Genomic DNA, 12,936 nt, shown 5'->3' on the forward strand with positions numbered 1-12,936 from the left:
TTTTTAAGATTCGCTTAAAAATTAATAATGTTGGGTATTAAGTTTTATTAAGTCTTTTTTAAACTGTTAAGACAAAGGGCACTTTCAGGTCAAATCATTTGCTAGAGAATGCGTTTAAAACTGAAAGATTATTATTTCATCTTGTTTACTTTTGTGTATTGAAAGCAATTAAGGAATAGTCATTTTCACTTTAACTGTATTTTCTTCTGGTGTAGTCTTCTCACAAACCAGTGAGGAGGGAACAGAACACAGGGATTTAAAACTGATTTTATTTTAAAGCTTGTTTTTGAAACACTTTAAATATTTTGCTAGTGCCTGAAAGCGTGAAACAATTCTCCAAATTAAATTGACTTTATTTACTCTTGATTTAAAATATCCCTGTATAAATGCAGAAAGTGGATGTTCCAGATTTAATGTGTGATTAGACCTAATATATTTACTCAAGCCGTGTCTGCATTACAAAATTATGTTGACTTTATTTATGTCTGTATATGGCCACCATAGTTATAAAACTGTGTGCGTGGGCATAGGTGGTTCTGCTGGATATCCATTACCAGGAGAATTTGCATCAATTATATTATCAGTATAGGCATATTGGAACAGCTACTGAAAGCCAGTAACAGCATAAGCAATGTTATGTCTATACTGTACTGAAACTGTCTATCCAGTTATTGACTTTGACTAACCCACTTGGGTGTTACTAAATCAGAAGTAGAAAGGCACTTATATTAATGGGAGCCAAATGTAAGTGGAGACATTTCCACCCCTCGATTGAGGGCAAGGCAGCTTATCTCAAGCTAATCTATTTAGCTCTTAATTGGACAGTGCCCTTTATAAAATAGGAAAAAGAGGGTGCCTTGATTAGGCAGCTTTCTCTGTTTTTATGGCTTGTATCTACAAATCTCCAAAGACTTACATTGTTAACTAGAGTAGCTTTGACTAAGTGTGACAGCAGAAGAAATAATTCTGCTCCCATTAGTTTGTCAGAAAAATGAGCTATTTAGTTAAATGTACAGTATTACATTCTCCTTCTGCCGTCCCTCTCCATGAATGTTATACACTCAAAAGAATCTAGAAAGGGCAAGCACAGATAAGGGTATCTTTATAGGATTGCTGGCCTGTTCAAGATAAATTTAATTCTTTCTGCTTGGACTTCCTTGCTGGGTAAGGTACCACTTGCACCAGCATCCTTCCTCCATCTAGGTAATTTAACAGTATGGATGTGTTTTCTACCATTGTGATAACTATATGTACAGAGTGGCTACGTCTAGACTGGCCCCTTCTCCGGAAGAGGCATGCAAAGCAGGCAAGTCAGAATAGGGAAATCCGGGGGGGATTTAAATATCACCCGTGGGATTTAAATCAACATGGCTGCCGTTTTTTTTCCGGCTTGGGGAAAAGCCGGAAAACAGTGTCTAGACTGGCGTGATCCTCCGGAATAAAGCCCTTTTCCGGAGGATCTCTTATCCTATTCTGACTTGCCTGCTTTGCATGCCTCTTCCGGAGAAGGGGCCAGTCTAGACGTAGCCAGTGGGAAAGCCTGCCATCGTACAGGGTGAAGTAAGAGGACTATAGTGAGCGATCCTGAAGTGGGATTGGGGAGGGTTTGTGGATGCAACAACCCTGTATGCCTCACTCTCCAGCTGTAATAGCCTTTCAGGGGGTAATCTGTCTGCCCCAAGCATGTGGTTTGTAGGGACCTTTCACCTGTTACAGCAACAGGAAGGTGCTAGCTGCAGGCAAGCACCTGCCCAGTTCAACTCTGCTCACTCTCAACATAGTCTAGTAAATATGAACTCATTGAGCAGTTTGAAAAAGCAAAGAAGAGAAAGTTAATACATATTTCTTCCAAGGGAAAATTAACTGACTTAGCTGCAAGGGGGTGCTTGGACTGTTTTTCTTGAATCATCGTCTGCTCAGTATTGTTGCTATAGGGCCAAAAGTTGTGACTCTGCAACTCTGCTCATGGTAGCAGTTACTGAAATACTAGACATTAGTCTCATGTTTTTCTAGAACACCCAGCTCCTGGACATGGGAATATTGAGAACCTCGGTTTCAGGTGGAAAAAGTAATTTTCTTTCCCTTGTGGGTGGGGAGACAGTTTAGGAAACGTGGCACACGGGGGAGAGCGAATGGCTGCTCAATGTTTACTGCTGGGAGTGTCAATGAGCAACCTCTAATTTCCGGGGTCCACAACTCCTGCGACAGGAACTCGAGGTACCCGCCAGCCTCGTGCTTACACCAACGGGCGCGCAGGGGGCGGGCACCGGGCCGCGGTGGGAGGGAGCAAGGACACGTTGGCCCGCAGCTGGGGGCGGTCAAGGGGAGGGCGGACACCTCACGGGGTAGCTGAGGCCCACGTCACAGCGGGGAGGGGAAAGGCACAGGCAAGGAGGCTGCGCGATGCCTTCAGGAAGTTGCCGTTTCCATGACAACGACTCCCACTGACAGGTGTGCCGGATACTGGCCTCTTCTGTGCGTTAGAGGCGCGTTTTCCATCAGGCGCGGCCAGGCCGCCTCACGCGGGGTCCTCCCAGTGACTTGTAGGCGCCGCGGTGCATGCTGGGTCTTTCTCTCTGCGGCTCGGCCTGGCAGCAGCAGCGCCATGGGTGAGCGGCCGGGGCCCCGAGTGAGGCTGGGGCAGCCCCCGTCAAGCACCGCGAGCTCGAGTTCCCCTCCCCCCCGCGGCGGGGAGATCCGCGCTCGCTCGCTCGCTGTCTGAGGCGGGTTTTCCGAGCGGCGGGAGGAGGCGCAGTCCCGCAGCACGCGGCGCTCAGGGCCCGACCCCGGGATCGCTGCGGTGGGGGCAGGGGGCCGCTCTGCGGGCGGGGCAGGCCGGGGGCGCTCTGGGGGAGCAGCTGCCGCGTTCCTAAGCGCGGGACAGGCGGCCCCGGCTCGCCCCCGGCATTTGCGTCGGCCTGGGCCGGGCGTGGAACTGACTGGTTGTTTTTCTGTCTCCTGCCCAATGGTGCTGCAGGGAAGTGCCGCGGGCTTCGTACGGCCAGAAAGCTTCGCAGCCACCGTCGTGATCAGAAATGGCACGACAAGCAATACAAGAAGGCGCATTTGGGCACTGCCCTGAAAGCCAACCCCTTTGGAGGAGCGTCTCATGCCAAGGGCATTGTTCTAGAAAAAGTGTGAGTGAAATCAAGTGTCTTCACAGCACCTCGCATTAGGTCTTGTACTTTTTATCGTGCTTAGATCTGGTAGGATTGCTTTGATCCACCTAATAACATGTTCAGAATGTATTTTCAGCCCATGTCAATTTAGGTGCAGTTCCATTTTCAAAAAAGTAACCATGACTTCTGCACCATTAGTTGCTGTACAGCTGCTCTCTGAGTTACCAACCAACACTTGGTCCGTAACTCGGACTGTTCATAACTCAGATCCCATAGAGTTACATGGCGACCGCGTCGTAACTCGGGTCTGCATTTACGACCGCTTTGGTCATAAGTGCGGATGATCATAAGTGGAGGTGGCCGTAAGTCGGGGAGCGGCTGTATTTATTTGAAGTTAGTCGGGGCAGAGTTTCAGGCTTTGTCTATGTGTGAGTACAACTCATATGCTCTTGGAGTTTAGTTGGAGAAATTCACTCCAGCTTCTGAGAGTAGTTGTTGAAGTTTATTGTAGTTATGCCCAGCTCTGGGACTTATTTATCACACCTTATATTTTGGCAACCAGAATTATTTCTGCATCAGTGAATTGCCTTCTGCATTATGAGTGATTGTCACATTCACTTGTAGCTAGGCACAGTTGGTGTTCAGAGGTCTTAGTCTATTCTGTTCATTCCTTTGGGGGCAACTGGAATTGGCTGCTGTTGGAAGACAGGATACTGGGCTAGACCATTGGTCTTGACTAAGTCTGGCCATTCTTATGGTTTTATGTTTATGCTTGATTTCTGCACAGATTTGTTTTGGAAGTGATTTAATCAGGTTATTTTTTCTTAAAGAGTGGAATGTTTCTTAAATGTTGAAGGTTACATTTAAGAAGCTGTGACGCTAAATAAGAGTGTGTCTGGTTTTCAAAAGTGCTAAGTCTTCTCTGTTCCTGTTGAGATCAATTGGAGAAGTAAACGTTCAGAATTTTTGAAAATCAGACTCATTGTAAAAGTCCACTGGTGATGTTTATACTATTTTATTTCTGAGGATTTTCTGAATAAAGTCTTTTTTTGTGTGTGTTTTAGGAATTTTTTGTATGGTGCGTTTTTGTTTTTTTGTTAAATAATCTTTTGCTGTTCCAGAAGGGGCAAGGCCTCAAGTGGAAGGGGCGGAGCCATGATGCTTCCAGGCTTCCCCACCCACAGACCACGATTGGACTGGGAGTGAGGGAGTCCCTCCCCCCCCCCCCCATCCATCCCCATGATCCTCTAGGCACCCATGCCCCTGTTGGTGGGAGGAGAATTTGTGTGCTCTCCCAGGCCAATCACAGTTTGGGGGCCGAGGAGTGCTCAAAGTTTCTTTTCACCCTGCCAGGAGCGTGTGGCGCTTCTAAGTGCTGCCCGCTCTTGGCAGGGCAGAGGAAATTTCATGTATTCCCCCCTCCCCAGACCCTGATTGGCCTGGGTTTGGGGAAGCATGTGAAGACTCCTTCTGCCCTGCCAGGAGTGCGTAGTGCTTCTAAGTGCTGCACGCTCCTCACAGTACAGAGGTAGGGTGGAGGAAACTTCATGTGCTCCCTCTGCCCCAAGGCCAATCAGGGCTTGGGGGCGGGGGAGTGCACAAACTCCTCTCCCACCCTGCCAGGAAGCACTGCATGCTCCTGGCAGGGTGGAGAAAATTTTGTGCATGTCCCTCTGCCCCCAGGTCCTAATTGGCCTGGGGGCGGGGGAGCAGCAGGGCCTCCATGGGCCAGATCTGGCCCATGGAGGCCCTTTTGCCCACCCCTGCGTTATATTGACAGCAGCAGAGCCGTTTCTTGTTAAACCCTTATTGTGATGCCTGAAAAACGTTTGCCATCATTCCACTTGATGTCTACAATTAGGGATGTTAGCTGTCATAATTGAATAGTCATAGAACCACACAAAATATTGTTGGTTCAAGGTTATTCAGTGGTCCGTAGGGGCGGGACTGGTTGCTAATGCCACTGTACTGTATCAGAGGTAGTAGCATGGGATGGTAGGGGGAGCCAGTTTAAAAACCAGCTCCCCTTGTGGGCCAGATGCCTGCCGCCCCGCAGCCTCTGAGACAGTAATGCAGGGTGCAGCAGCCCCTGTCCCTGGGGATCCAAGCTCCCTATGGACAGAGGCTGCTCCAGGAGATGTGGAACAGCGGCTGTCCACAGTGAGCTTGGAACCCCTGCAGACAGGTGCTGCTACCGCTAAGCAGCCTCTGTCCCCTTTCCCCTACACCAGTGCCTGCTTCTTCCCTACCTCCTGCTATCCACAAGATTGACAGAGAAGCTTAGGCTTATCGATTAATTGTGTAGTCGACTACTTGTTGACATCCCTATCTAAAATTCTGGTTTAAATTGAAATGCTTACCATTTCTATCTGTATGTTCTCTGCAATTACCACCTGTCTCTGAGGTCCCCTTCTCTCTTCCCAAACAAAAATCAGAATGTAAAAAAATCTCGTGCCTGTATTCCTATTGGCATTTTTAAATCTCTTATTTAGAAGGCTTGACTATACATGGAGCTGCTCTAGCCTCCAGGGTGCCATTGTACTGTTTCTAATTTGCAGTCTCATTAAGTTAGCATTTATCCCCATGGAACACTTACTTCCCCCCAGTATTGGTTCAGATATTTAGGAAGCAAAGGGACCATTTAGGGCATTATTTTTACTTGGACCAATGTACTAGATGAGCTGTGTTCAGTAATTGTGCATTAAATGTTGGGTTTTATAGAACTTCTTGAAAATGCAATGCTGTTTACATTCTTCATTGAATAGAGGTGTACAAAGTGATCTAGTGTTTAATGTAGCAGTCCTTGATGTTCTAAAATATATGAGCTAGAATAATCAAGGAAAATGTCACTGATGCCTTTTTGTGTTTTTCCATTTCAGTGGTGTAGAGGCTAAGCAGCCCAATTCAGCCATCAGGAAATGTGTCCGAGTCCAGCTGATCAAGAATGGCAAGAAAATAACAGCTTTTGTTCCTAATGATGGTTGCTTGAATTTCATTGAGGTGAATAATTTATCAGGAAATGAACCACAGAAAGTAGTTATATGTTGTATTTGGCTGAATTGGGAGATAGGCCATGCTCACTGTGCTTTGACATGATGATGGGCAGAAGACAGACATTATAAGTGCTCTTTTACCTTCCATATGATGCCTCCACTGTGCTGCTGCAAAGCAAAGGAGTGTCTTAGCTAATATTTATTCCTATCTAAATGGTGAAGGGAACTAAAGTTTCAAGTCTCTTTATGTCTGACCACCACACTTCTTCCTGCTTCAGCTGGCCTTTCCTGGAAGGAGTTGTGTTATGCTTAAAAGTATTAGGTCCAGTTTGGGATGCTCTGATTTCTCAGAATAGCAAAAATATATGGTTTTAGACACGTGCATAAATCTTATATTGACTGCTGTGCAACTGAAGTGTTTTCTGTTTTTAATTCTAGGAAAACGATGAAGTACTGGTTGCTGGCTTTGGCCGAAAAGGTCATGCTGTTGGTGACATTCCTGGAGTTCGCTTCAAGGTTGTCAAAGTAGCCAATGTTTCCCTCTTAGCCTTGTACAAAGGCAAGAAAGAGAGACCAAGATCATAAACTTTTGATAATTTGTTAAAGATATCAGCAAAAGTTTACATATAAAGAAACCTCTTGTATTTTTAATGTCCTTTTCTTTCTGAAAATAGTCTAAATTAACTGAATTGAATATCAATTAAAGTGTTTCAACATCTGTAGTGCCTTGTTTGTTACTAACTTATCTTCTGAGACGTTTCTTACAGTTGACCAGGATGAATGGGCCCAAGTCTCCCCCCCCCCCCCCCCCCCCGAAATTTCTTCACATCCCGGTTTGGGAACCCATGCTCTAAACCCAGATTTTTTTAGTGGGCAAGTGGTATTGAGTTTCTGTGTTTAAGTGTATTAGAAAACTGGCTCTTTTTCTTGTGGAAAATTTCAAGGTTTTTGCAAATCTAAATCCAGATTGTTTTCAATTCTTAGATGATACTTCATGGAGTCTAGATTGGGTGTTTCATACTCCCACTCCCTTCTGTATGATGGACTCCCTGGTTGCATTATTTATCCCATGATGCATCACATTTTTCCCTTTTGATGAGGGGATGAGGTACATTGTGAAATCCAATGAGGATCCTGCTCCATGGAATGCGAAGCAGCATGGCAGTACAGGCAGTCCCCGACTTACGCGGATCCGACTTATGTCGGATCTGCACTTAAGAATGGGGCTTTTCTCGCCCCGGAGCTCACGGGCGGTGGGTCGCCACCTGTGTCCTCCGGGGCAAGAAAAGCTTCTCCCAGTCTCCCTGGTCTGCTGGGGGGGGGGGTCCAGCAAAGCTGCTGGACCCCCCCAGCAGACCAGGGACACCTGAGCAAAGCCGCCGCCTAGGCAAACCCGGGAGCAGACCAGGGAGACGGAGAGCAAAGCCGCGGAGCACACCCGCAGTGGGACAGCCCGGGCACGCTTGAGCTGTCCCCCTGCGGGCATGCTCCAAGGCTTTGCTCTCCGTCTCCCTGTTCTGCAGGGAGACGCGGAGCAAAGCCGCGGAGCACGCCCGCAGTGGGACAGCCCAAGTGCACCTAGGCTGTCCCCCTGCGGGCGTGTTCCAAGGCTTTGCTCCGCGTCTCCCAGGTCAGCAGACCAGGGAGATGGAGCAAAGCTGTGGAGGACTTGGGCGGTCCTGCCACCCCCATCTCCCTGGTCTGCTGGGGGGGGGGGGGGAGTACAGCTAGTGTCCCCCCCCAGCAGACTAGGCTTTTCTTGCCTACCCCTGGGGTAGAGCAGCTGGGGGCTGCTGGGTTGGTCCCACAGCGCCGCTCCGGACCAACCCAGCAGCACCCCAGCAGCTCTGCCCCAGGAGTCCTGATTCAGCTGCTGCTGGTCAGTTTCAGCAGTGGCTGAATCAGGACACCTGGGGCAGAGCAGCTGGGGTGCTGCTGAGTTGCTCCAGTAGCGCCGAGGAGCTGCGCTACTGGAGCAACCCAGCTGCTCTGCCCCAGGTGTCCCCAAGTCAGTCGCTGCTGAAACTGACCAGTGGCTGACTACAGGAAGCCCGAGGCAGAGTTGCTCTGCCCCAGGCTTCCTGGAATCAGCCGCTGATCAGTTTCAGCAGCAGCTGACTTGGGGACGCCTGGGTTTCTTAAGTTGAATCTGTATGTAAGTCAGAACAGACATCCAGATTCAGCCGCGGTTGAAACTGATCAGTTTCAGCAGCGGCTGATGCCAGTTCCGACTTACATACAGATTCAATTTAAGAACAAACCTATAGTCCCTATCTTGTACGTAACCCGGGGACTGCCTGTACTTGAGAACCAATGTTCTTGCTTTCTATTGAAATTTAGCACGAAACCCAACAGTTCCCAGGGAATTTTTGGGGGGGATAGGGGAGGGCAGGGAAAAACAAAACATCCATTAAACAATTTTTGAAATTTTTTTCAACCAGATGCAGTTCAGGTGCAGTTAAGAATAGTTTGTAGGAATACAAGACTAACAACAAGTTAAATTAGCTTATTAAGCATTTGTTGAGGTAAACTTGGGAATGCTTGGCAGAACACTTAGCTAGGCCTAGTGCTGAGGAGATGTAAGAGGTAAAATCATTGAAGTGCAAGGGATTTGAAGACCATTCCAGCACTCATGGGAGAACTAAGTATTATCTGGACCATCCCAGATGGGTTTGTCTAATCCCTTAAATGCATACTTTTTTTTGTTTTTGTTTACAGGAGTCTACTTATGCACCATAATCAAGTCATCTCTCAATCTTTTGATAAGCTGAACAGAGACTTTCTCACTTATGCATTTTCTCTGGCCCTTGAATCACTTTTGTAGCACTTTGAATCGGCTCTAGTTTTTCAGTATTCTTTTTAAAATATGGATGTCAGAATTAGACATTTTAGTATTTCTCATCAATTGTGTACACAGGTAAAATTACCTCACTCCTCTCTCCTGTTCATACATGAATGGATTTCATTAGTCCTTTTTTGCCACAGTATCAACAACTACTTTCTGAGGCCTAGCAGCTAGTTCTTAATCTGTATGTGTTTTAAGGTATGATAATTTTTTAAATGTCTTGTGGAACCAAAGTATCTTTCAAAAGTTACATGCAATTATATTAATCAAACAATGAAATCACATTAGAGACAAATTGTGGAAGGCTTTAATTTTCCAGATACATATTAGAAGACAGTGTTATTTGAGAATAGTAGGGCCCACATATTCCCAGATGTGAGAGCTAACCAATTTCTTCACCAGTCTCTGAACCAACAAGAGGTGATACCAATACTAAATCTAAAAGCACCACTAGCGAAGAACTGGTGGCAGAGAGAACCTGTCTGAGTGATCATGAGTTAAAATGGTTTAAACTAAATGGAAGGAAAGCTAAAAATGGGCAGGAGGGAATGAGGAAAGTGAATTGGACTGAAGAACTCAAGGCACTGAATATGGAGTCTTGGAATTAGTTTCAGCAGTTTTAACAAAGTGCCTGGATCCCAAGCAATATGCAGGAGGTAAATCTAGATCATGATGATCCTTTTTTACCTGAAAAAAGTGAGACTTATTTTCCATATAACCCATATTGACTGGCACCATACATGTGTCTTTTAATTCTTTATTGATTGAATTTGTATTGGCTTTTTCCATTTTGTTGAGAACTGCTGTCAAGTTAATTAGGCTATAATTGTTGTCAGGTATGTTAGATCCCATGTAACTGAATAATCATGTAACTACATCAAAATTTGGCAGTTACACAGCTATTAGATAGTCCCCGGGGATGAGGCCGGCAGCCAGTGCACTCCAGCCCACCCTTAGAAAACCCCCTGCCGCCCTGCACTGCTGCATCTGATACAGAAGGAGCAGCATGGGACAGCAGCAGCTCAGTCAAGAGGGGGGCCCAAGCTTTCCGTGGACAAATGCTACTCCAGCATCCACAGAACAGCCTCTGTCTGTGGCAAGCCTGGGCCTGCCATGGACAGAGGCTGCTCCGTGGCTGCTTCCCCTGACCTTCCCCCTCCCCCCCATGCAGCTACCTCTGAGGCTATGTCTACACTACAGAGGTTTTTCAGAAAAACAACCATTTTTTTGAAAAAACTCATGGAGCGTCCACACCTCAAGCATGTTTTTACACATAAAATCGAAAGAACAGAGGAGTTTTTCCGGTGTAGGTATTCCTCATTCTATGAGGAAGAACACGTGGAGAGCTGGCTTGAAATGCAAAAAGGTGTGTGTGGATGGGGAAGAGGAGGTTTTTGCGCAAAAAGATGAAAAAGGACAGGTGTCCTGGTGGCCATTCTGTGCATACCAATCTCTGCTTGCTTTCGAGAGAGCGTCCATGCAGTCTGGATGCTCTTTTTGCAAAAGTGCATCACTTTTTCAATGCACTTTTGCAGTGTGGACATGCTCTTACGCAAGGGCTGCATCTAGACTGGCAAGTTTTTCCACAAAAGCAGGTGCTTTTGAGGAAAAACTTGCCAGTTGTCTATACTGGCCACTTGAATTTCCGCAAGAACACTGACGATCTCATGTAATATTGTCAGTGTTCTTGCGGAAATACAATGCTGCTCCCGTTCGGGCAAAAGCCCTCTTGCGCAAATGTTTTTGCGCAAGAGGGCCAGTGTAGACAACACAGTATTGTTTGTAGTAAGTTGAGGTCAGTAACATGGACAACCCTGGACCAGACGACGCTGACACTGACAGTCCAGACCACTGAAGGTACCGAGGTATGAAAACACCGAGGTACGACATTGTTTTGCGCAAAAAAGTCCTGATCGCGAAAATGGCGAGCGGGGCTTTCTTGCGCAAACCCGCGTCTAGATTGGCACGGACGCTTTTCCACAAAAAGTGCTTTGGCACGGACGCTTTTGCGCAAATCTAGATGCTCTTTTCCGCAAATGCTTTTAGACATAGCCAAGATGTTTTTGCGGAAGCTCTCTTCCGATAAAAGCTGCTTGCGTAAGAAGCCTGCAGTTTACATGCATCCTGATAGAGGCAGCAACCCAAGTGGGGGCAGTGGAGCAGTACTGGTGGGGCACCAGCTTTTAAACTGGCTGGCCCTGAGCACTGGCTCCTGCCTGCCCCCTACCTCTGCCTTTGGGAGGCAACAAAAGCGGGGGACAGGTGGCTCCACAGGAGCTGATACATGTGGGAAGCTGGCTTGAAAGCCAGCTTCCCCATCTCACCCACCATGCTACTGCCTCACACAGGCAGCAGTGTAGGGGTGGGGCTTTAGGCGGTTCCATGGGATCCAGTGATTGTGGGGAAATGGCCCCTTGCTTGCGTCCTCTGATACAGAAGGAAGTGTGCACGCAGTTGACTGGATTAATTGATTAGCCCAGGGTTATCACTTAATCGTGTAGATGACTACACATGTTCACATCCCTAATTGCTGTGTCATCTTACTGGCTGTTTTAGACTATTGGCTTGGCAGTAACATTCTTCTAGATTGTTAATTTTTTAATAAATAGTGGCACTCAGGCCAAAGATTTCCTCAGCCAAGCCTTTTAGGACTTTTGGAAATATGTTATCCAGGCATGTGTGTTTAAAAATGTTTATCAGATTTTCCTTTATTGCTTAGGGGATTGGAAAGGACTTTTGTTGTCATGTGATATTAGCACATCATCCTCTGTCTTTCCAAATACAGAAGTATTTATTTAACATTTATTCTGTTTCTGCACCATTACTTTTACCATCTATCTCTGGCAATGAGCCAATATCATTGTTCATTGTACAGTTAGTGAGCACATCTGAAATTCTGGCATTCACTTACAAGCACTATTGTAAAAATTTCCTGGTGGTGTGATTCTGACTAGTGTGAGGCTGTAGTTGGCTTACCAGAAACCTGAAGCTCAGATCCTACTATTAAATCACAGAATCTAAGTTGGGTTTTTTAAATTCACTACTCTGGTTCAGAAAGAACCACTAGGAATAAAAGCAGCGTCCAGAAATCCTGAGAGAAATGACTTGAACACCAGCAAATAACAAAGATCGCAAAGGGAAATACTGAAGTGGTAAAAGTGTTCATGCAGCTGGTATGGTTTCCTAATGCAGAGAGTTGTCATGAGCTGCTTCTGCCACTAGATGCTGCTACTGGTATGATGAGGGGAAAATATTAAAAAGTGTGTGTGGCGGAGGCGGGGGATGCTGAAAACTAGAAAGCTGTTTAAAAGAGGTTCAGGGAAATAAATCTTCATGTGGTTGAATCTAACTTTTTATAGACTGGGGTGAAAGTTTTGAAGGGCCAATTATCCCATTCCTTTCACTGTATTTGGGCACCTGAAAGCATACGTGCTGTTACAGAGAAACAAACCTTGTCCCTGTCCTGAAGACCTCATCATCTCAAGTCAACATATAATTAATTATAAAGGATTATACACAAAAATGGGGGGAATGGGAGAATGACACAAAGAAGCATCAACGCTGGTTCTCTGTTTCAAGCTGTATTTCAATTTGTTTAATGAACCAATTTTATTAGGTTACTTACTACAGGCTAAATTGACACACCAAACTGGTGAGTTAGCAAATGGCATCAGGATTTGTCCAGAGGAGCGCAGACTTGCATTATTTGGAAGAAAAGGGTGCTCCAGAAAAGTCGAAGCCCAAATAAATTAAAGAGTAACTCAGATACTTGACCTTTTGATAAAAATGGCTTTATACTTTGTATTGACTCCTGTTTTGAGAGCTTTGTCTTTTATAACAGGTGGCTGTAAGATTTACAAATACAGCAGAAAGGAGACCGGAGAAGACAGAACTAGCTCCACTTTGCAGTGTGATTCTTTCATCAACACTAGTCAATGTTCCTGCGTCATAAAGCAGGCCATGTATAAATATTAAAGCA

The 12,936-nt window shown here is 46.0% G+C and overlaps 1 protein-coding gene across 1 annotated transcript; it reads left to right on the forward strand.

The window, feature by feature from the left end:
* Positions 1-2,451: 2,451 nt before the first annotated feature.
* Positions 2,452-6,830, forward strand: LOC102451666 (small ribosomal subunit protein uS12). The gene is made up of 4 exons (XM_006124334.4): positions 2,452-2,609; positions 2,978-3,137; positions 5,999-6,119; positions 6,551-6,830. Exons 1-4 carry the CDS (start codon positions 2,606-2,608, stop codon positions 6,695-6,697), a joined length of 432 nt encoding a protein of 143 aa, XP_006124396.2. The 5' UTR covers positions 2,452-2,605; the 3' UTR covers positions 6,698-6,830.
* Positions 6,831-12,936: the final 6,106 nt, after the last annotated feature.

Source organism: Pelodiscus sinensis, chromosome 6 (genome assembly GCF_049634645.1).
Source record: "Pelodiscus sinensis isolate JC-2024 chromosome 6, ASM4963464v1, whole genome shotgun sequence".
In the NCBI taxonomy this organism is placed as follows: domain Eukaryota; kingdom Metazoa; phylum Chordata; order Testudines; family Trionychidae; genus Pelodiscus; species Pelodiscus sinensis.

What these genes read in the sequence shown, in the direction of transcription:
- LOC102451666 (XM_006124334.4), top strand. An exon ending in GGCATTGTTCTAGAAAAAGT is followed by an intron (nt 3,138 to 5,998) that starts GTGAGTGAAATC and finishes TTTCCATTTCAG; the next exon opens with TGGTGTAGAGGCTAAGCAGC. An exon ending in GTTGCTTGAATTTCATTGAG is followed by an intron (nt 6,120 to 6,550) that starts GTGAATAATTTA and finishes TTTTAATTCTAG; the next exon opens with GAAAACGATGAAGTACTGGT.